The following is a 24,636-nucleotide window of genomic DNA, read 5'->3' on the forward strand; positions in this document are numbered from 1 at the left end:
CTCAATAGCAGCATAGTGATGAAAGCTCTAGCATAATCAAGCTATTCGATTTTGATGAGTTATATAATCCTCCAGACATCATCGAGTGCAAAGAAATTTGTGATGCAGAGAACGATATTCGTAAGACTCAAGGACAAATGAAGGGCACTAGCGCAGCAATCTCTTTCCATACATCTGTTTCTCATTAGGAAATCCATATGAAAATAAGAGCAGATACGAATGGGTATATTTTTAAGACTTTAGATCAGTGTGTGTTTGTGTAAACACTGTATATCCTGCACTTGCTGCTGTTGCACATCTGGTTAGACCTAAACTGCATTTCGTTGCATTGTACTTGTACATGTGTAATGACAATAAAGTTGAATCTAATCTAATCTAATCTAATCTAATCTAATCTAATCTAATCTAATAATATAAATTAGAATAAATGGCGAAGCAGCTTTATGTTTTTGTGTACAGATAAAGAAATATATGACAACAAATCATTTTGATTACAATTCTGATGAATAAAAATAGCATAATAAAATATATAAAATATTTCTTTAAAAAATCATTATTTATGTTTTTCACAGTTTTTTATTATTTATTAAAATTTCAGTGAATTTTACATGTTGAATTGTATTATTTTGACTACCTCGTATCTTTTTATGCATTTTATTATTACTATTATTATTATTATTATTATTATTATTATTATTATTATTAATATTTCTATCGTTATTTTAATATTTTAAAGTCAAAAGATCTTGAGGATTTTTGCGAGAACTTTCAGGTCAAGTCTTAAAATCGTCATTTCTAACACTGTCTAGATATCATGACTGATCTGCAGAGACTTACAACTTTTAGTGTAATTGGAAGATCTTTAATTAATGGCTGCCTACTCACAAATGCTTCAAAGTTACTTTTAAGCCATTTTGAATGAGACCTGACCAGCTGTCTCTCTCAAAACAACCCACACCCACCAGCATTTGTATCAAGACTTCTTAAAGGCTTTGTTATATATCTTTTAGACAAAATGTCTCTGTTTAAACAGTTTCTTTTTTTATCTAATTATAGATTCTTCAAACTTATTGTTTGGCTGCTCACACAAACTGCTTGACAGGTTGAGTCTGTTTGAACATTTTGTGCCTTTAGTTTAATAAAGTAAATGTGTTTTCAGTGTTTAGTCATTATATCTGATAATGAGGCAAATAAAGTATCTAGAGCATGCCAACAGGGAGGCAAACCTTTTCACTTGGAAAATATAATGACCAACTTAGAGCCCATCAAATAAATAAAGCATGCTGTGTAGTACATAAACTAAATATGCATTTTCTACATCCTTGGATATATGCACAGCCGTTTCATCAATATTTACTTGTTTACAGCAACAACAGAAGATTGAATTTGCTTTTCACACAAAATTTATTGTTAGTATGCAGTATGCTTTAGTTACAAAATCCACAGTGTACAGAATGAATATAGGTTCATAACATCCATAGTAATCATGCTTTCTAAATCAGTGGTTTTTACTAAATTGGGTGTCGTAACAAATGAAATGCTACTGACTATTATGAATCACTATCCCTTTTTTCAAGATCAAGATTTGTAAGCAATCTCCACATGTTGTTGTGATATTCATTTTAATCAATACAAAGCTTTATATACTGAGAATAGAAAAGCAAAAAAAGCAAGCAAGTCTCTCTCTCTCTCTCTCTTTCTGTCTGTCTGTCTTTGTATGTGTGTGTGTGTGTGTGTGTGTGTGTGTGTGTCTCTTCTTGCTTAGTTGGCTTCAGGCTGTATGATGATGTCCAGGTGTCCACACACATCTTTGAGAGTAGGACAATCCAAGCAAGCCACCAGCACCTGGGTTCCAGCCTCCTGAGGCTTGAATGACTCAATCCATTTTATTTTAGAACCTTCTTGAATGATGCTACACACACACACACACACACACACACACACACACACACACACACACACACACACACACACAAACAAAAAAAGTATTATAATGATATTAGTATATCACAGAGGTGGGAAGTAATGAAATCCAAATACTTTGTTACTGTACTTATGTAGATGTTCCTGGTATCAGTATTTTACTTCACTATTTATTTTTCGGACAATTTTTTACTTTCACTCATTACATTTTTACATCTGTACATCTGTAACATCTGTTCTTTCCACCTCTTACATATTCAAATCGTTACTTTAGTTTTATTCTATTTGCTGAAATGTCAATATTTTTTTCTTCTCACTGCATGCCATTTTCAGCCCATCAACATATTTCTTGTCATTGCGCAGCTTTTTAAATCTCACACTGCGCATCAGTCTGAAATCAGCACCAAAATCCGCATGATGCACACAATTAACCCTCTGGGGTCGACAAACGCGCCGGCACCATTTTTTTCCTCATAACGCCAAAACGAACTTAAATTACTGTCTTTTTTATCATACAGATATGAGCAATACATCACTGGAATCTGTAAAGGGTCTACTTTTATTTGTACACACTCATAAAACAAAATGCTGTGCTTTTGCAAAATAAAGAAAACAGACAGGGGGCGCTCTCTGCTGTCTCTGTCATCTCTCTTCACAAATATAAATCAAACCACCTGAATCTCAGTGAATACTTGCCTTACAAACATAATAATACTTTTAAATAAACCAATTCACATCGAAAACTAATATTCTCTGATTATGTAATCTGTAGGAAACCTCATTAACCGTCCGTGTGGAAACAGCAGGATCCGTTTGGTGTCCAATTTTTTGTAATTTAAAACACTACAATTACTTTAAAACATTTAAAAGAATATTTTGCCTTTATGCTCAATGTTGATTATGGTTTCACTAATAATTAATCATACATTTGCATAAAGCATCAATATTTGTCCATGCCCATGTTGATTAGAGTATAAAAAACTTAAAGTAGTTTAAGGTACATTTAGAACAGATTAAGTTGCGATTAATCATGAGTTAACTAATAACAATCATTCGCTTAATTGTGATTAAATAGTGTAATCAATTGACAGCCCTATTATTAATATGAGGTCCAGTGACCAGTGTGACACTAAAACAGGTAGTAATAATGACTACTTTTTACTTAAGTACATGTCAGAGCCCAAACTTCTTTATTTTAACTTGAGTAAAAAAGTGTAGTCAGTACTTCAACTTTTACCAGAATCTTTTAAAACACGAGTATCTGTACTTCTACTTAAGTAAAAGATGTGTGTACTTTATCACAAAACTGTTGAATGTTCTGCATTGTAAATCTGCAATGGATTTCCCTGTAACAGTCTGACGTGCAGAGGAGGGACATGGGGTATATCAGTAGAAGAATACTGAGGATGGAGCCACCAGGAAGGAGGAAAAAAGGAAGGCTAAAGAGGAGGTTTATGGATGTGGTGAGGGAAGACATGCAGGTAGTTGGGGGGTGAAAGAGGCAGATGTAGAGGACAGGGGGTATGGAGAAGGAGAAGCCGAAAGAAGAAGAAGTAGTCTGACTCTAATGTTTAATCATTTACTTCATCAAAATGCTCTCTTTGGTTAAGGTCAATAATGCATCCCAGTTTTGTAAGCAAGTTAATAAAACAACGTATGTCCTACAATGCAGTACATGACTAACTAAACTACTGAGATGATGTTAAAGGGTTACAAAACAACTACAATAGAGACTTTGTGTATTCTAGCCTGAACCAGCTGATCATGACTTAATACTTCATCTCTTTTTTACCTGTCATTGTATTACCTGTAATTTTTGGTTTTCACAGGGAAGAGGTTTATTCCCTCCATGCGCACAGTGACGTTGTTCAAGTCATATCCGAGTGTGTTGGTGAAGCCCAAGATCGCAAACATATCCTTTCCAACCTGAGAGAGTCCACACACCTGAAGGTCCGAAAGTACAATCATTAAAAAAAGCAGAAATATTTTTGTTAATATTGGGTGATATACTGTTGCAACTCCAATACCATGATGATAGTACGAAAGATGACATTATGATGATATATGAATTCGTATTTTTAATTGCAAATCCTTGAGGATACAAGGAAGAACTACAGCAAGACACATGTATGCACCTCAAGGTCGAGGGAAGGGACACCCAGATGGATCGATTCCATGGCAGTCAGGGACATGGTGGTCTCGTTGATGAAGGCGTACACAATGAAGCACAGGAAAGACTGGCCGATGATGAAGTTCTTGTATTCATCTGCTGTTACTGTGATGACCTCCTGCTTAGCTGTGTAACACACACATACATACATACAGTCTCAGAAGCATCATTTCATAAATAATGCACTTGATCATTCAAGCAGGGTTTTTACATAATTAGCAGACTGTCCTGTTCTTAATATATGCATACAAATATTATAGCAGTGTCTCTAACAGAATATCATTTAAAATTGTCCTCTTTTAATTTTCTGTGGACAAGGTAGAGAAACCAGCATTAAAAAAATGTTTTTGTAATGTTTTTCATATAATAATCTGCGTATCATAATCTGGCTCACATTCAGAAGGTTGCAGGGTCACTTCGTGGGTGAGGAACATGAACTGGGTCCGGGTGGCTCCGGTGTAGTATTCCACTTTGCCTGTGATTTTACAAGTGATGGTGCGCTGTTTATTGCTCAGGTTGTTAAAGGTCATGTTTAAGTTTATGTCCTTGTTGTTTTTGGTGGTCTGGGTGTACAGCTGCACATCAGCATCCGGCAGTATGGCACGAGCGCTGCGAAAAGCATCGGCGTCTGTGTGAGAGATGCGTTGCTTTACTTACAGCCATAGTTTTAAAAGATGTATCAAAATTATGACACCAAAAACAAATGAGAGACTCCAAGTTTACTCACATTTCAAACAATTACATATTTAATATAAAACTCACAATGAACTTTTTACTTTAATGCACATGATAAAATATGAGTCATGTATAAATATTGTTATTAAATTTGTTCATATTTGTAAAATAAATCAATTTCATACATATTGTGAGAAGTATAACCAAAGAATAGCTGTGCAGGTATGATTAAAGCAGTTCATAAAAACAAATGTGTCACATTAGGCTTTGTTATAAAAATATATAGTTTAATTCTTTTTATGGTAACTTTACTTTTTGTATGTTTCTGTGAAAGTCAATTAACTATACAGATATTTTAAATATATATTTTTACAAAGGGTTTCCAATAATTTATACACATCCATATATACATCTTCCCTACTGGGAGCTTTATGTGTCAGACAGCATTGGTTATAACTCTCCCGCTCATATAAAAAATACCTAAAGGATTAGATTATGTAAGAACTGTAGTCATCTTTGTTGTCTGATAGATTCTATGCCAAAGAAAATCAAAACCGTTTTCTACTTTGTTCTTTTTATTTGTCACTTTTCAACTGGCAATGAAATTGACCCTAGACCTATTTCATCTGCACTATTCAGAACTTGAACTATCTACTCCTCATTTGTCTACAGAGCTCAAATATAGTATATAATCAGACTGTATGAATTCTGTCAATGTCTTTGTGTTTGCTACATGAAGCTGAATTTGTACTGAAAGCTCCAAACAAACCTGATCTGATCTAAACTTCTCGGCTTATCCATTCTCCAAATGACCTATAAGAGTTTTGAAATAATTTGTAATAAAGAGCTTATTCTGAACATTAAACAATGGGTAAAAGGTTTTCTTATTGTCATTCCTCTATATAACTTGCGCACACTGTAATGAATGTCATTTCTCCAGTACCATCGTGCAGCACAAAGAGGTTGCATGAGTGCAGAATTCAGAAGTTTGCAGTATATAGGATTCAGAACAATGTCCAGAGTTGAAAAGGAACTGCTGTGTTCACAAAAGTGAGTTTGATTTCCATTATTTACTCTGCTTATTAATAAAGAAAGTCATTTTCACTTGGACACAAATTCAAATCCAGCCTTGTTTTCCCCTTTCCAAAAGAGATATCTTATTTCAGCAGGTCCCTGTAGCATCTGATACTGCCAATTTCTCACAAGTAAAATACAATTCAGGCCATAATGCCTGAGAGAGAAAGAGAGAAAGAAACTGAGGAAGGACAGCAACAAATGTTCCTGGTTTTCCTGATGCTGAAAATGACAGATGAACCTCAAGGGATGAGCTAAACTGCCTGAATTAATATTTGATTAGACTTAAAAGGCAAAATGAGAAAAAGGGGAGTGCAGTGGGAGCTGGCACCTTCCGTGCAATCAACATTAGACAATGAACTCCAGTGATTTAACTTGGTTCAGAAAAGTGAGCTTTCTCCCTTGAGTCCTCAGTGATTAATTGAAAGTATTCTCACTGACCGCAAACTCCAAGTCTAAGCACAATATTTCTGCATTATAATGTCTGTTGAATTCTTACATATTCTTTAATAAAACGTACATAGAAGCTTTATTTATAAGAAAATGATTATAACTGCGATGTATACACTCAGTGTTTGTAGTATTTTCAGTGTTTTCAGTTTAAAACATTTTAGTCATTGTCTTGTTTAAGTTGTTTGTTAATCAATGAACTCTACCCTGCTTCTTTTTTTGATTTTGCCTTTTGATTTGTTATTGTTTTTAAGCTTTTCGAAAAACGTTTCTTACCCTGCTGTTGCTCTAGTGTCTGCCGCCGTGACACTTCTATAACATAAATCATGACCAATAATTTTTATAGACATATATTTCACATCAGTCTATATGTAGCTATAAATGGGTAAAAGGTATGATTATGTGAGTCATTATTAAATTAAACATTTAACTTACACATTTCCATAGTATAAAACTAATAAAACACTTAAGGAAACATACTGGGAAGACTTGGGTGGCATGAGAGCACAAGACAAGAAAATAAAGAATGTGTTACATGACCAAAAGTATGTGTTTGCCTCCCTTTTAATAATATTTACTGTTGTCTCGGTTCTTAATAAAATTACATTATATTGTTGCATAGTTACATATTAAAAGTAGTAACAATAAATTTGATAGAACAACTTACTCTTTATATATTTGTAAGAGTCTGTGATGTTCATATATTCATTGGAGCCAATCTGTTTGGTCACAATCAACTTTCCTACATAGTTCTTGTCCACATAGATGACATGTATGCTTCCATACTTGTCTCTTTTAGAGTAAACAACATCACTGTTTACCTGTCGAAGAGAAAATATTTTACGGGATACTTCAGGCTGGCATGCACATAATGCTTCTTGAAGATATTTAATAGAATTGATCATTGTAGCACAATGTACTTAAGAGATTTAAATTTCAAGATTCAAATCATTTGAAATTTATGAGTTATTAAAACATATTAGATACACCTGATAGACTGCTCACCTCAGCAAACACAAAACGTGCATCAAATGAATAGCCCAGATTTGCCTCTTTGATTGCTTTCACAGCTGCAGGACCACAGCGATAATAACCTAGCATAAACAATGTCGGATATTATATATATTTATTTATATATTTATATTATATATAGAAGTAAAAGTAGAAGTATATATACAGCATCTCACAACAGTGAGTACACCCTTTATATTTCAGCAACTATTTTATTACACGTTCTCAAGGAACATTAATATTGAATCAAAAATTGGATATCCATAATGTAGTCAATGTGTAGCTTTTAAAGTAGTACAGATTTACTGTCCACTAAAAATCTTATTTATCTGACCAACTTCCAACATATACTTCTTCCTGAACTCTTTGTCCTCATCCTACATACTTAGTTCTTCCTCGTAGAAATCCTGCTTTGATTGTGCCGACTTGTATGGTCTGAGCACAAAGTTTTAACTGCTCTAATACAAGATACACACATTTGTGTGGTCCTGTCAAGCAGACAAAAACACGAACATGATGAATAAGACATGTGACTTTGCATGATTACACGACTTACAGCTGTTATCACTTAAAGTGTACTCAATTTTGTTGCCAGTTATTTTGAAAATAATGGCTGTTGAGTTGAGTTATTTTTAGAGGACAGTAAATCTGTACTATTATACAAGCTGCACACTGACTAAAATGTTTTTCGTTTGTAAATGTTCAGTAAAGACTCTGCTGAACTACTTTTTGCACATGACTTGTACAGATTTCTGTAGTGAGATTTTGCATACATTTAGTGAGTTAATCCATTTGAAAGGTGTGACTGAAAATGGGTGGATTTGTACCATCACTGATCTCCTGTGGAGTGGCATCCACTACTTGCCAGCCTGAATAATTTCCAGGGATGTCAGGCCTATTTAAAAACACTTCATTCCAGCAGTGAAAGTTCCTGCAAATACAACAAATTTCTCTGTGATACATGACACTCATGGGCGTAAATCCTAAAAAAAATATTAACAAAATATCGCACTCTCTATTGTGAAAAATATATGTATGTATACCTAAATAACTTTGTAAGTAGAAAAACCCCCCCGCAAAAACTGCATTTAGAAACAGTTGAGTTCCCCCCTCCCCTTCTTCACAGTGGTTTGACCCACTGCCTGCTTTCCCAGTTCATCTCACCTACTCTACACACACGAGTCAGGTGTGTGTCTGCGGCCCAATTAATGTTCAACTCCATTAACTAGGGTATTTTATTCACTTTAAATAAAGCGATTCTCTTTAATCTAGTTACTCATTCATAAATTAGTTGCGGCAAAAATGCTGATTAGCGATGTCATTTTCCACGAATCTGATCTATTAGCGTTTACAATATGACTTATCTAGTGAACGTTAGCTTGTTTACAATAGCTTGTAGCATAGTGCACTGAAACTAACACGCCAAAGCCGTTTCCCATGCAGTGTTTTATTTGGGACGACTTGGTATAATGTTAACTTAACATTAACACACAATTAGCATATTGTTTGTCTGTGCATTTACTAAATGAGCACTGTGCTACATCCCAACTGACCCCACTGTATTTTTTTGTATAATCAATTTCTATTCTGTTCTTAAATGTCTTCATTAATTTAAAATTAAATTTTAAACCTTTTTTTAATTCCTTGTTTTGCTTTGTCATTGAACCTGAGAAAAACTTTGAAAATAACCATAATGATGCAGTCAGCATGCTACAATAATAATGATAAAAGCAAATTTTTTCACTGTGGGGACACTGTGTCTTTATAAGTACAATTTGACTGTATTATTTGTGTCCCCTTCAAAATTGCTCATGAGAAATTTTATATTTATTGTCCTCCCCTACTGTTAAATGAAATGTACGCCCACGATGACACTTAAACCTCAACCTTATCACATAACCTTCTGTAAAGCATCTACAATCAATTAGCAATCTAATTATTAATAATACTCACTTTTTTGCTATGACACTACTTATTTTAAATAACTCACACTTCCTGTGTGTGTTACCTCACAACCTCACACTAAGCTTATAACTGGCTGACTGATTTGTTGGTTTCAATATGCTTCATATTACATCAGTATTTGTCAAGTTTATCTTGGTTTTCTGTTACAAACCCAATTCCAAAAAAGTTAGGATGCTGTGAAATGTACTGTAAATGTAAAATTTTAGGGAAAAAAGGTCATTTTGAAATTGTGTCTGTCTGTGAACAGAGTTCATCTTTTGATGATATTCTGTTTTTATTTACATTTTGCACAGTGTCCCATCTTACATACAAGAAAATCAAGGTACTAGTAATAAAAATCTACCTTTGTGTCCTGGTATGGTTTAAAATGGTTTAAAATTACATCCTGAATTTTTTTTCATACCATTTTCACTGATAGTATTTCACAGGAAATGCTATGAAAAAATAGGATAATATTTTCAAGGTACATTTCTATCACCAGGGGTGCATAAATGTTCTTTTAGCGGTACAAACAAGAAGGTACATAAATGTACCAGTGTTCCGAGGTATATTGCTGTTTGTGTGTATAATATTTCAGAATATTGACTATCCCTTTTGTTTTAAAACGAACAAAACAACATTTACAAATTTTCTCACCAGATGGTATCCGAGACCTCGCTGTCGAGACTTCCATCCTCGTCCAGCACAATGTCAGTTGACAGGTTACCACCGCTGTCATGTGCAGAGCAGTAGTTGGTAATTACTCTTGCAGGAAGGCCAAGGCAGCGGAGGACTGCAGTCAAGATGAAAAACAGCTCAAGGACTACATTTTACATGATTAAATATAAGCCATTTTTGATTGTCTACCGTAAAAGATGTCTAGTGCTCTATCATCTACTGCACTGAGTGTTACATATTGTTGTTACACCGCAAAAATCAAACTATGTCGCTTGCAGACAAGATCCATGTCTGGTAAGCCAAGAATATTGTAACAATGAAGCAAGCCCTTGTATAAATAAATTTAGGATAGACAGTGATACAATAACATGTACTATTCATATAATATATATATATATATATATATATATATATATATATATATATATATATATATATATATATATATATATATATATATACATACATACATACATACATACTTACATACATACATACAGTAACACCTTGGACCTCGTTTGTAATTCATTCTGGAACTAGTGCAAGTGCAATACCATAAGTGATAACAGGTATTAACTCATTTTGAGGACATAATTAAATGTGATAACAAATAAAAATGTGTAAATGTAAATCTTTTATCAATAAAAATGAAGTAATTTTAGGTGTCCATACACTTTTGACCATATAGTGTATCATCAAACCAGCCTGTCATGATCTGGTGTTTAGGGAGTTTAGAAGGTTAACGTTATACAGTATATCAGTAATATTTGCTATACTTACAAGTGTTGCAAACTCCAGCATACACCCAACACTGGCCATACTTCACAGGCTTACCACCTGTTGAATAATACTTGCGCAGAATCTCTGCACTGCCTGTCCAGGCTGTGGGTGCAGTACCATCGCTGAAGTCACCACCCCAGCTACCCTCTAGGACCCCGTTATCATCTATTGAGTTGATCTAAAATGTATAGACATATGTATAAATAGTAACAACATTAAAATGTTAATCAAATGTATTCAATGTATTAGCTGTCAGGCAATAATGTTTTTTTGGTCTAAAACAGGAAATATTTCTAGTGCATCAATCTTTTTTTTTTTAAGAAATACATTTTTAAAAATGAAAGGTGCATCATTATATTTGGGGAATAACTAAACTTTATACCATTGATGAGGCTTTCCGAACCACTTTTGCAGCATCTCCTCTGAACTGGAGGGGCATTTTTCCTGAATCCAGAAGGAAGATGCAAGCTTCGAGAATTCCTTCCTGAAACTAAAGGACAAGGTATTTATTAAATAAATACAATTTAATAGCTCCATATATATATATATATATATATATATATATATATATATATATATTATATATAACTTTTAGATAATTTATGTCCTAATAATAATAAAGATAGTGGCAACATTGGTTAAAATAGCAGGGTGTTCAAATACTTTTTTCCTCACTGTATATATATATATATATATATATATATATATATATATATATATATATATATATATATATATATATATTATATTATATATAACTTTTAGATAATTTATGTCCTAATAATAATAAAGATAGTGGCAACATTGGTTAGATATTCAGAGATTAAAAAATAAGCTGGACAGTGTAATTTCTTACCTGCCCATAGTTCCATGGTCGATTGCCAACATTAGCATAGTCTCCATTGTAAATCATTCCCACATCATTCAGCACATACTCCTGCCTCTTGCCCTCATCTGCGAGGTAAACCTGATCCACTGAGAAGCACCAAAAATGCAAATACAAATTGTAATTTTCAACTAAATTGGATAAATGAAAATTAAGTAGTACTTTATTATAAAAAAACAGTTGTGTTTACTTTCTGCCCAGGGGTTAAACAGCATGTAGAAATCTGTATTGGGATTTCTTGGAGAGCGTTGTTTACCAGCATTGGTAATAATCTTCACATAGGTGCTGTACAAACCCACAATGCAGTCAGTGGCTGGTGTGATACCTAGTGTTGTTTTACTGTTGCCGGTCTCTATAACACGGACAACCCAGTCATTGGTCTGGTCTTTTCCACCAAAGGTCACAGAGATTAAAGTCTTCTGGGTACGGATGGGGTTATTGCCTATAAGACAACACACAATGACACCTCAGTCAATCTGTACATTTGCTTAACACAAGCCCTCATTTTTGACTCATTGTATAAATGTCTTATTTGAAAGTTTCCTTTAGATCATAAGGGCTTATAACAAGGTGTTCCTACTTATTCTCTTTTTTGTTCATATTTGTATAATAAACAGGAAGGAAACTATTTAAGAAAAACTATTTCAAATGGTTGACCTTGATGTTGAATTGACTTTGACTCTCTTAGATCGCCTGGTTACTAATAATAAATGTATATAAAGCTTTAAACCATGTATTGTTTAAATATACAGTAATCACCCGTTTATAGGGGTGATTTAGGTTCCAAAACCGGCCATAATATACGGAATACCGCGTTGACGAATGCCACCCCAAAATGTTTTTATATTGTTTAATCCGTAAATCATCCTCCCACACACTTTAAACACACAGAATACATTTGCAAGAATAAAGCGAGATGAATTTTGTGTAAATTCGTAAAATACAGTACACTGTATCACATTTCTAGAGGGACAGCACATGTAGGACGTTTTTTGGAGACAAGGTGAAGAAGGCTCAATTGAGATGGTTTGGACATGTGAAGAGGAGGGACATGGGGTATATCGGTAGGAGAATGCTGAGGATGGAGCCACCAGGAAGGAGGAAAAGAGGAAGGCCAAAGAGGAGGTTTATGGATGTGGTGAGGAAAGACATGCAGGTAGTTGGGTTGGAAAGAGGCAGATGTAGAGGACAGGGGGGTATGGAGACGGATGATCCCTGTGGCGACCCCTAATGGAAGAAGCCGAAAGAAGAAGACGCACTGTACAGTATACAGTTCTATAGTAGCGTAGCCTATGCGTAGTTTCTCTGCTTGGTTATTGGTTGACGTGTCCTATGATGTCAAAAAAAGAGGCTGATTTAAAGATACACGTCACCGCATTCTTTACTTTCTGTACTGTACTGTATTAACCTTTTACTTCATTTTATAATTAATAATTATATTTTTATAAATACATTTCATTATTTCAACTTCAAATTCTATAAAAACAATTCTCTATAAATTTTTTTGGTCTATCGTGCTATCCTTGAGAGAGCAGGAAAATCAGCCAAACTAATTAGTTATGTGGCAAATGCAATTCTGTGATAAACCAACCGGGGGCATGAGATTCGAACCGTGGTAAAGCGGGGAATTACTGTGGTACTCTAGAGTTATGGACAGTTGAACAGTAGTACACACCCTAGTGGTGGAGGCATAAAAATAAAAACTGTCTATTCTTTTAAATATCATGGAAATATGCAATATCATTTTATCATCTAGAATGACATGGCTCTATACATACTTTTATTTGTTAAAAAGCCAACTTCACAGTGGGCATGTGGTAGTTCTGATGTCAAAGGCTGCTTTTGACAGTTTTGATTTGTGAAAGCTCAGTAAAAACCAAACTGTTACATACTTTTAGTTTGGGTTCTTGCCTTATACCTTGACAGATACATTTTATAACTGCAGAGTTTATATAATTACCAGAAACACAGGACCAAAAACAAACATGTGTATATTAATATTCTTTAATAATGGTAGTTATGCTTTTACATAATTTAAGCTCATCCTGTTAATTTATATATAAAGATCATTTACTTGGAAGTATGCGATGGAGAACCATCCTGCTGCAGAATTCGGCCTCTTTTATGGTTGGGAATATAAGAGGTAGCTAAGATTTCTTGGTATTTTAGACTATTGATGTTGCCTTCCGCCCTGCAGATCTCTCGCACACCCCCATACTGGATGTAACCCCAGACAATGATTTTTCCGCCACCAAACTTCACTGTTTTCTGGGTGAATCTCGGATCCATGCGGGCTCCAGTAGGTCTCCTGCAATATTTGCGGCGACTGTGGTGTAATTCAACAGAAGATTCATCTGAAAAATCCACCTTCTGACACTTTTCCAGCATCCATCCTTTTAGCAGGCTGTGAGCCTTGGCAAATGCCACACGGTTTTTCAATTGTCTTTTGTTCAGTGCTGGCTTCTGGGCAATGATTCGACCATGGAGGCCATTTCGAGACAACAAACTGTTCTGGTTGACACAGGGACTTGAGGTGACCAGGTCTTGTGGACCTCTGCTGCAGTGAAAAATGGGCTAGCCTTGGATTTATGAGCCAACAAACGGTCCTCTCGAGCAGTTGTCTTGCGGGGTCTGCTTGACCTGGGCTTGCCAAAAACGTCTCCAGTCTCTTCAAATCTTTTTTTTAATCCTCTGTACTTGACGCTGAGACACATTGAAGGTGTCTGCCACATCAGCAGTGAATCTGGTCTTCAGCCTCTTGATAATCAAAACTTTAGTCTCAGGGTGACTCTTAGGCATGTTTGCAGAGGTCTAGTTGCAGTTGATGTGAAGGTCTAGTGTACTGGGGTTCTTTTTATACACACCTGAGACCTAATTGATCCATTATTAGTCACAGGTGAAGCTCATATGACAAGGCGACAACACTTGTGTCTTTGCAAAAATTGACTCAATGGGCTTTACCAAGCTCTGAATATTAGAATACTTTTTGACAGTTTTGTTTTGCACTAAAACATTATTACAGAAGCTGTTGGGATTAAAATGAGCCATTTCTTGTAAAAAAAATCTTGATTAGAAAATGTATTTCAGCGGCACTTCAGGTCAATTTCTACACGAGCGACAAGACTTTTGTCAGGGACTGTATATATATATATATATATATATATATATATATATATATATATATATATATATATATATATATACAGTGAGGAAAAAAAGTATTTGAACACCCTGCTATTTTGCAAGTTCTCCCACTTAGAAATCATTGAGGGGTCTGAAATTGTCATCGTAGGTGCATGTTGACTGTGAGAGACATAATCTAAAAAAAAAAATCCAGAAATCACAATATATGATTTTTAAACTATTTATTTGTATGATACAGCTGCAAATAAGTATTTGAACACCTGTCTATCAGCTAGAATTCTGACCCTCAAAGACCTGTTAGTCTGCCTTTAAAATGTCCACCTCCACTACATTTATTATCCTAAATTAGATGCACCTGTTTGAGGTCGTTAGCTGCATAAAGACACCTGTCCACCCCATACAATCAGTAAGAATCCAACTACTAACATGGCAAAGACCAAAGAGCTGTCCAAAGACACTAGAGACAAAATTGTACACCTCCACAAGGCTGGAAAGGGCTACGGGGAAATTGCCAAGCAGCTTGGTGAAAAAGGTCCACTGTTGGAGCAATCATTAGAAAATGGAAGAAGCTAAACATGACTGTCAATCTCCTCGGACTGGGGCTCCATGCAAGATCTCACCTCGTGGGGTCTCAATGATCCTAAGGAAGGTGAGAAATCAGACCAGAACTACACGAGAGGAGCTGGTCAATGACCTGAAAAGAGCTGGGACCACCGTTTCCAAGGTTACTGTTGGTAATACACTAAGGCGTCATGGTTTGAAATCATGCATGGCATGGAAGGTTCCCCTGCTTAAACCAGCACATGTCCAGGCACGTCTTAAGTTTGCCAATGACCATTTGGATGATCCAGAAGAGTCATGGGAGAAAGTCATGTGGTCAGCTGAGACCAAAATAGAACTTTTGGGTCATAATTCCACTAAGCGTGTTTGGAGGAAGAAGAATGATGAGTACCATCCAAGAACACCATCCCTACTGTGAAGCATGGGGTGGTAGCATCATGCTTTGGGGTGATTTTCTGCACATGGGACAGGGCGACTGCACTGTATTAAGGAGAGGATGACCGGGGCCATGTATTGCGAGATTTTGGGGAACAACCTCCTTCCCTCAGTTAGAGCATTGAAGATGGGTCGAGGCTGGGTCTTCCAACATGACAATGACCCGAAGCACACAGCCAGGATAACCAAGGAGTGGCTCTGTAAGAAGCATATCAAGGTTCTGGCGTGGCCTAGCCAGTCTCCAGACCTAAACCCAATAGAGAATCTTTGGAGGGAGCTCAAACTCGTGTTTCTCAGCGACAGGCCAGAAACCTGACTGATCTATGGAAGATCTAATTGGAGGAGTGGGCCAAAATCCCTCCTGCAGTGTGTGCAAACCTGGTGAAAAACTACAGGAAATGTTTGACCTCTGTAATTGCAAACAAATGCTACTGTACCAAATATTAACATTGACTTTCTCAGGTGTTCAAATACTTATTTGCAGCTGTATTATACAAATCTTCTTCTTCTTTCGGCTGCTCCCATTAGGGGTCGCCACAGCGGATCATCCGTCTCCATACCACCCTGTCCTCTACATCTGCCTCTTTCACACCAACTACCTGCATGTCTTCCCTCACCACATTCATGAACCTCCTCCTTGGCCTTCCTCTTTTCCTCCTACCTGGTGGCTCCATCTTCAGCATTCTTCTACCAATATAATTCATGTCCCTTCTCTGCACATGTCCAAACCATCTCAATCTCGCCTCCCTCACCTTGTCACCAAAACATCCTACATGTGCTGTCCTCTAATAAACTCATTTCTAATCTTGTCCATCCTCGTCACTCCCAACGAAAACCTTAACATCTTCAGCTCTGCTACCTCCAGCTCTGCCTCCTGCCTTTTACTCAATGCCACTGTCTCTAATCCATACAACATCGCAGGTCTCACCACAGTCCTATAAACTTTCCCTTTCATTCTTGCAGATACCCTACTATCACAAATCACTCCTGTCACTCTTCTCCACCCACTCCACCCTGCCTGCACTCTTTTCTTTACTTCTCTAACACACTCTCCATTACTTTGCACTGTTGACCCCAGGTACCTGAACTCCTCCACCTTCTCCACCTCTTCTTCCTGCAACCGCATCACTCCACTGCCCTCCCTCTCATTCACACACATGTACTCTGTCTTACTCCTACTGACTTTCATTCCCCTTCTCTCCAGCGCATATCTCCACCTCTCCAGGCTCTTCTCAACCTGCTCTCTACTCTCACCACAAATCACAATATCATCTGCAAACATCATAGTCCAGGAGACTCCTGTCTGACCTCGTCCGTCAACCTGTCCATCACCACTGCAAACAGGAAAGGGCTCAGGGCCGATCCTTGATGCAGTCCAACCTTCACTCTGAACCAGTCTGTCGTACCTACTGCACACTTCACTGCCGTCACACTGTCCTCATACATGTCCTGCACCACCCTTACATACTTCTCTGACACACCTGACTTCCTCATACAATACCACAACTCCTCTCTTGGCACTCTGTCGACGCTTTCTCTAAATCCACAAATACACAATGCAATTCCTTCTGTCCTTCTCTATACTTCTCCATCAACATCCTCAAAGCAAATAAGGCATCTGTGGTGCTCTTCCTCGGCATGAAACCATACTGTTGCTCACAGATGGTCACCTCTTCTCTCAGCCTGGCTTCCACTACTCTTTCCCATAACTTCATGGTGTGACTGATCAACTTAATTCCCCTGTAGTTACTGCAGGTCTGCACATCTCCCTTATGCTTAAAGATCGGTACCAGCACACTCCTTCTCCATTCCTCAGGCATCCTCTCCTTCCAGAATCCTGTTAAACAATCTGGTTAAAAACTCCACTGCCATCTCTCCTAAACATCTCACGCCTCTACCGGTATGTCATCTGGTCCAACCGACTTTCCATTCTTCATCCTCTTAATCGCTGCTCTCACTTCCTCCTTACTAATCCTATCTACATCCTGCTTCACCAACTCCACATCCTCCAACCTTCTCTCTCTGTGATTTTCCTCATTCATCAGCTGCTCAAAATACTCCCTCCACCTTCTCAACACACTCTCCTCACTAGTCAACACATTTCCTCTCCATCCTTTATTGCTCTAACTTGCAGTACATCCTTCCCAGCTCGGTCCCTCTGCCTGGCCAATCGGTATAACTCCTTTTCTCCTTCCTTAGTGTCCAACCTCTTATACAGCTCCTCATATGCCTTTTCCTTGGCTTTCGCCACATCCCTTTTTACCTGCTGCCGCATCTCCTTGTACTCCTGCCTACTTTTCTCATCACTCTGTCGATCCCACTTCTGTTTTGCCAACCTCTTTCCCCTAATGCTCTCCTGCACTTCCTCATTCCACCACCACGTCTCCTTGTCTTGCTTTCTATTTCCAGATGTCACACCAAGTACTTTTCTAGCTGCCTCCCTCATCACTCCTGCAGTAGTTCCCCAATCATCCGGCACCTCTTCACCACCACCGAGCCCCTGTCTGACCTCTTCCCTGAACCTCACACTACACTCTTCCTCCTTCAGTTTCCACCATCTTATTCTTCTTTCAATCCTTACATTCCTCCTCTTCTTCTTCGCCTCCAAAACCATCCTACAGACCACCATCCGATGCTGTCTAGCTACACTGTCCCCGCCAACACCTTACAGTCTCCAATCTCCTTCAGGTTGCATCTCCTGCATAGCACATAGTCCACCTGTGTGCACCTTCCTCCACTCCTATACGTCACCCTATGATCCTCCTTCTTCTTAAAATACGTGTTCACCACTGCCATTTCCATCCTTTTAGCAAAATCTACCACCATCTGCCCTTCCACATTCCTCTCCTTAAAACCATACCTACCCATCACCTCCTCATCACCTCTGTTCCCTTCACCTACATGCCCATTAAAGTCTGCCCCAATCACCAATCGTTCTTTCCTAGGTACACCATCTACCACGTCATCTAATTCACTCCAGAATCTTTCCTTTTCCTCCATCTCACAGCCAACTTGTGGAGCATAGGCACTGATGACATTTATCATCATCCCTTCAACTTCCACCTTCACGATCATCACCCTATCAGAAACTCTCTTCACCTCCACTACACTCTTACTGTACTCTTCCTTCAGAATCACCCCTACACCATTTCTCTTCCCATCCACACCATGATAAAACAGTTTAAATCCACCTCCAATGTTCCTGGCCTTACTCCCTTTCCACTTGGTCTCCTGAACACACAGCATATCTACCTTTCTCCTCTCCATCATATCAGCTATCTCTCTCCCTTTACCCGTCATAGTACCAACATTTAAAGTACCAACCCGAACCTCTACTCTCCTACACTCCTCCTTTTCCTGCCGTCTCTGTAGACGTCTTCCTCCTCTCCTTCTCCTCCTTCGGCCAACAGTAGCCCAATTTCCACCGGTACCCTGTCGGCTAACGATACCTGTGGCGGTCGTTGTTAACCCGGGCCTCGACCGATCCGGTATGAAATTCTCATTTGTGATCCGCATATTTGATTTGGCACATGTTTTACGCTGGATGCCCTTCCTAACGCAACCCTCCCCATTTACCCGGGCTTGGGACCGGCACTAAGAGTGCACTGGCTTGTGCCCCCCTAATGGCTGGGTTCTGTATTATACAAATAAATAGTTAAAAAATCATACATTGGGATTTCTGGATTTTTTTTTTTTTTAGATTATGTCTCTCACAGTGGACATGCACCTACGATGACAATTTCAGACCCCTCCATGATTTCTAAGTGGGAGAACTTGCAAAATAACAGGGTGTTCAAATATTTATTTTCCTCACTGTATATATATATATATATATATATATATATATATATATATATATATATATATATATATATACACACATTGTAAGTTAACCAAAACTTTAAGCAATTTTAAAACTTTGGATCATTCAAAATGTAAAGCAAACACCACTAACAAATTGTCTCGAGATCATGTGATCCAAATTATATCAGTTTAAACATGATGTTAGAAACATGTTTATAATAATCTTTCTGGTAGCTGATCCATTTTATCACACACTAAGGACTATAATAAAGTGTTTCTCAAATATATTCTATAATAATAGACTCATCTTTATTTTTTACAAACTTTTTTTTTTATACAAACTTCAACCTATTTGAATAGTTAAAGAGACTATTGTACATTTTATAATAAACAGAAAGTAACTCACCTATCAGGAACTCAATAAAAAGCAAGTCCATTTTTGGGTTAAATGGACGATTGAAGACAATGCCCATGGTGAACTCTTGACCCCGGCGGATGATCAGGTTGCTGAGATTGTATGCAGCAGTTTGATGGGCAGCCTTGTTCAACTTCTCATACATGTTAATACTCATCACAGTCAGATCTGCTGAAATAAAACGCAGGATCAGAGAATCTCAATCAATTTAATCAGCAAATACCCTCATTATAGGTTCACGTCGCTGTTACATAACAGTATATACTTTTATTAACCTTATCTTATCTTAGTAACCAAAATGAAAAACTTTTGACTCTTTAAGGGTTTTTAACAGACCGATTAAATCTACACATGATATCAAACTGTCATATATTCCCAATTCTAAAACTTTCCTACACACATATTTAGACACACACATACACACACACACACACACACACACACACACACACACACACACACACAGTTTATATCATACCACCAGAAGACATGGGGGCCCGAGGTGTTGCATCATGAAATGCTTCAAACTCAGCCATGACCTTGTTCTCTCCATTGACGCAGGAAATTGGTCGGTTCAACCGGCCTCGGTTTCTGTCACATGTATCAAACGTTGGCATGATGTCAGTACACAGGTGGTCTTCACTCTGTCCTGTGCTCAGATTTAAATGAGATTTAAAAATCTATTTCTACTCAACATGAACGTAAAATAAAGTACTTGACTTGAGTTTTACTTTCACCAAATATCCCTTCATCAAAAGATATCTCTTGAGATATCATAAACTTGTATATGTAGAACTTCTTAGCAAGTTGCAGTTAATACAGTGTCAAAAAATCCAAATAATTTAACACTAGAAACAGCAATAAAACATTAGGAAACCACAGACTTACTCTTGTGTTGAACTGGCGGATGCGCTGTTAAGGATGCTTTGTGCAGCTACTCAAACAGACTGCATGCCCACTTATATAAGCTACAAACATACTCCTCCTTTCATGCAAATGTCTAGTTCTTAGGAAATAAAAAATGCAGAGTCAGACTTTTAAGGGGATACATTTTTTTGTTCGGTTGTGATGACATTTACATGTAATTTAGTAAAGTTTCTTTCAAAGTATTACTGAACTTTTTGGATTTCATCAGTCATATCAATACTTTTAGCAGATCTAATGCATACGTTCTCAAGTTCTAAAATTGTCCACTTTTAAATGTTACAGGATAATCCTTAATGTGATTATTGTGATTTGGGATACATTTAACTATATTTAGGGGGAAAAATCTTTCTTAAATGAGCCGTAAGTATTTTGGACTTTACAAAAGGTTTATATTGCTATGGTTGAAAAGGGTTCACTCTATGGAATGGGTTAATGAGAGAAAATCATGTCTCTGCATGTTCGCATGTTCTAGTTATCTCAATTTTCGAAATGTATTTTCAATTGTATAATTAAAGTGGATGTTTAAGTGGATTTTTACAATTGCAATTGAATTTGCGATCGGAGCTGCAGGATTTTGCTGAAACAGCAAAAAAATATTTTATTCCGTGAACAGTTTAGATGAATCCTTGTAATTATTTTTATAGCAAAATCATGTTGAATCTTTCAATTCATATGCATGTGCTGAAGTTTCTTCATATGCTTCATATGCAAATATCCTTCACATTTTTCAGTCTAATTAAAAAAATAATCAGTCTAAGAGACTTATAATTTATAACAAATAACATATAATTTTATTATAATTATAACAAATACAATTTACACAAACTTGGCAGGTAAATAGCAACATTCAGAATGTTGACCTCATTGTGAAGTAGAAAATGATCTGCTATCAACTTCACAAAAATATTATTCAGCTAACTTCATAATCTATAAGTATTTTTGCTTTTTTTGCTTTTTTTTTTGCACAAAATTGTTAATTATAACATTATATATATATATATATATATATATATATATATATATATATATATATATATATATATATATATATATATATATATATATAATTAATTGTTTATGCAATATTGTTGTTAACTTTTGTGACGTTATGATCTTTTTCACATTCCTTCTACATCAATTCCTGTTTTTTTTCATGTTGTGAAATAACCTGTCAGGTCAATGTGACATATGTTATCATAAGCAGAAGTTATAATATAACTTCCCCCTAAGAAATGTCACAAAGCCATGTCACTGAATTTAGTGTCAGCGATTTATTACAAGGACAGAAAACTATTAAAAACATTCTGACTTCTGTTAAGTCTAAATAAAGCTTTTTACAACTGTCCAGCCTGTAAATAGAGATAGAATATAACAAATAAAATAAAATAAAAAAATTAAATATAAAGTATAAAGGTATAACTCAGTGGAATAATATTTATATGTAATATAAATTATATTTTATAAAAGTTAAAGTTATATTTTATAATATATATATATATACAGTACAGACCAAAAGTTCAAAGACTTTTCTTTATTTTCATGACTATGAAAATTGTAGAGTCACACTGAAGGCATCAAAACTATGAATTAACACATGTGGAATTATATACATAACAAAAAAGTGTGATACAACTTCAAAGTAGCCACCTTTTGCTTAGATTACTGCTTTGCACACTCTTGGCATTCTCTTGATGCCTACTTTGAAGAACCTACAATATGACATATTTTCAGTTCACTTTTTTGTTATGTATATAATTCCACATGTGTTAATTCATAGTTTTGATGCCTTCAGTGTGAATCTACAATTTTCATAGTCATGAAAATAAAGAAAACTCTTTGAATGAGCAGTTGTGTCCAAACTTTTGGTCTGTACTGTATATATAATATATATAAACTTTTGGTCTGTACTGTATATATATATATATATATATATATATATATATATATATATATATATATATATATATATGTATGTATATTCTCTCTCTCTCTCTGTCTCTCTCTCTTTCTCTCTCATATCTATGTATATACATACACACACACACACACACAAAATAATTAGGCAGGAAGTCATAGATATGTATATGACATACATATTGACAGAGTCCAGTTTTTAAAGTGTCCCAGTGTGATTGTCACTAAAGTGTCCATGTGCTGATATTAAATTGACAGTGCGCTCTGCCAGTCCAGTAATAAAGTTACAATCAGTTGTGCAATTGTGCAAAATATTTTTTGCATATCCCAGGTGTGGTCAGATTACATGGTCAGCCCCGGTACAGCATCTCTGGGGTGGATATGGTTCAGTATCTTGCTCGAGGGATCAACAGCGGCATTTTGGCAGTGCTGTGGCTTAAACCCCCGACTTTATGATCAGTAACCCACAGACTTAACCACTGGTCCACCACTTAACCTCATCATTTCATCAAATAGTATATGCTGCAGAAGAATATTTGAGAAACTGCATTATTTTCCAATTACACATGGACATTATTCTATCTTCAGTATATACAGGGACATTTCTAGCAATATAAGCAGTATCTTCATATTTACAGGAACAAAAGTCCCCAAGGCACTTATAGTTCTTTTTGTATTTCTTTTTTTGTTGTTGTTTTTTGCAATAAACAGAGTTTATAGAAAAGTAGACTCTTAATGAGCTAACCAAAATAGATGTCAGCAACTCCTTAACATGTCTTAAAGCAAAAGCTTGAGAATAACACTTGTATGTCCATCTCTGTTCATGTATTTGTGAATAATCTGCTTCTCAACATCAATACAGCTTGGCCCTCAGTCCCTGTTTTGCATTTATTAATTGCACTTAAAAAAAACTCCCCTCAATCAGAATGTGTTACAATATAAACTATTCTCTAGTGGATCAACATCATTCTAACTACAAAATGCTTCGCATTTACTGCTTTGACTGGTTTGAGTATAATGAAGAGTTTGGGCAACACAGTGACCCAGCAATGGTTTTTCATCTAAAATCCTGCATTTTGGTTACTGTGTTCTGTTCAGTCTTTAGTTTTTTGTTTTTCAAACATGCAAGTAAATAGATTGGATATTAGTTTAAACTTACAAATTTAAACAAGTGTGCATTTTTTTTTTTTACCACTACACCAGGTCAATATTCTGTACATGAAATCTTTGCGGTTTCTCATACTGGCCACTAGAGGGCGTAAACTCTTAAATAATCATTGGACCTTTTTCTGTGTATTACATGTAAATAATAGAAAAGGCTTTTATTTGTCACATATCACATATACATTATAGCACAGTGAAATTATTTTCATTGAATATCCCAGCTTGTTAGGAAGTTGGGGTTAGATCACAGAGTGAATCGTGATATAGAGCAGAAAGGGGTAAGGGGCTTGCTCAAAGGTCCAGTAGCGGCAGCTTGGCTTTACAGCGGCTTAACCATTAATTGAGTAAGGAATACAATCACTAAAGGTGTCAGAGACCAAGGTGTGCTGTAGGATAAAGTCAATTCTTATCAAATTTTATGTAATTGGTTGGGTGGATGTATTGATGGATAGATGGATAGATTGATGGATCCAGGTATCAGGTCTGTATCCATCTGAAAATCCATGCGTAATATATTCTAATAAGGTGCTTTTTAACCATCTGGTTTATTATTATTCTGCTTTAAAATAATCAATGGGACTCATAAAAGACTCACCACACTTCAAGACCAAAGAATACACCACTCTTTGTAAATCTGATTTTCAAACTATTTCATAGCTTTGCTTATCCTTAGTGTAAATT

General features: G+C 36.2%; 1 protein-coding gene across 2 annotated transcripts; it reads right to left on the reverse strand.

Moving 5' to 3' along the window:
- Nucleotides 1-1,385: 1,385 nt before the first annotated feature.
- f13a1a.1 (coagulation factor XIII, A1 polypeptide a, tandem duplicate 1) lies at nucleotides 1,386-20,865 on the reverse strand. 2 transcript variants are annotated; one of them, XM_046846216.1, is made up of 16 exons: nucleotides 20,839-20,865; nucleotides 20,429-20,599; nucleotides 19,942-20,118; nucleotides 11,782-12,033; nucleotides 11,562-11,680; nucleotides 11,088-11,195; nucleotides 10,706-10,883; nucleotides 9,905-10,040; nucleotides 8,131-8,234; nucleotides 7,298-7,386; nucleotides 6,960-7,113; nucleotides 6,569-6,604; nucleotides 4,488-4,721; nucleotides 4,059-4,219; nucleotides 3,731-3,867; nucleotides 1,386-1,912 (listed from the first exon to the last, which is right to left on the reverse strand). In XM_046846216.1, exons 2-16 carry the CDS (start codon nucleotides 20,565-20,567, stop codon nucleotides 1,762-1,764), a joined length of 2,175 nt encoding a protein of 724 aa, XP_046702172.1. In that variant the 5' UTR covers nucleotides 20,568-20,599; nucleotides 20,839-20,865; the 3' UTR covers nucleotides 1,386-1,761. The 2 variants fall into 2 exon arrangements, with proteins under 2 accessions (XP_046702172.1, XP_046702171.1); XM_046846215.1 differs by having other exon boundaries at nucleotides 19,942-20,121.
- Between the last annotated feature and the right edge of the window lie 3,771 nt (nucleotides 20,866-24,636).

The sequence above is a fragment of the Silurus meridionalis genome, chromosome 4, assembly GCF_014805685.1.
Source record: "Silurus meridionalis isolate SWU-2019-XX chromosome 4, ASM1480568v1, whole genome shotgun sequence".
Taxonomy (NCBI): domain Eukaryota; kingdom Metazoa; phylum Chordata; class Actinopteri; order Siluriformes; family Siluridae; genus Silurus; species Silurus meridionalis.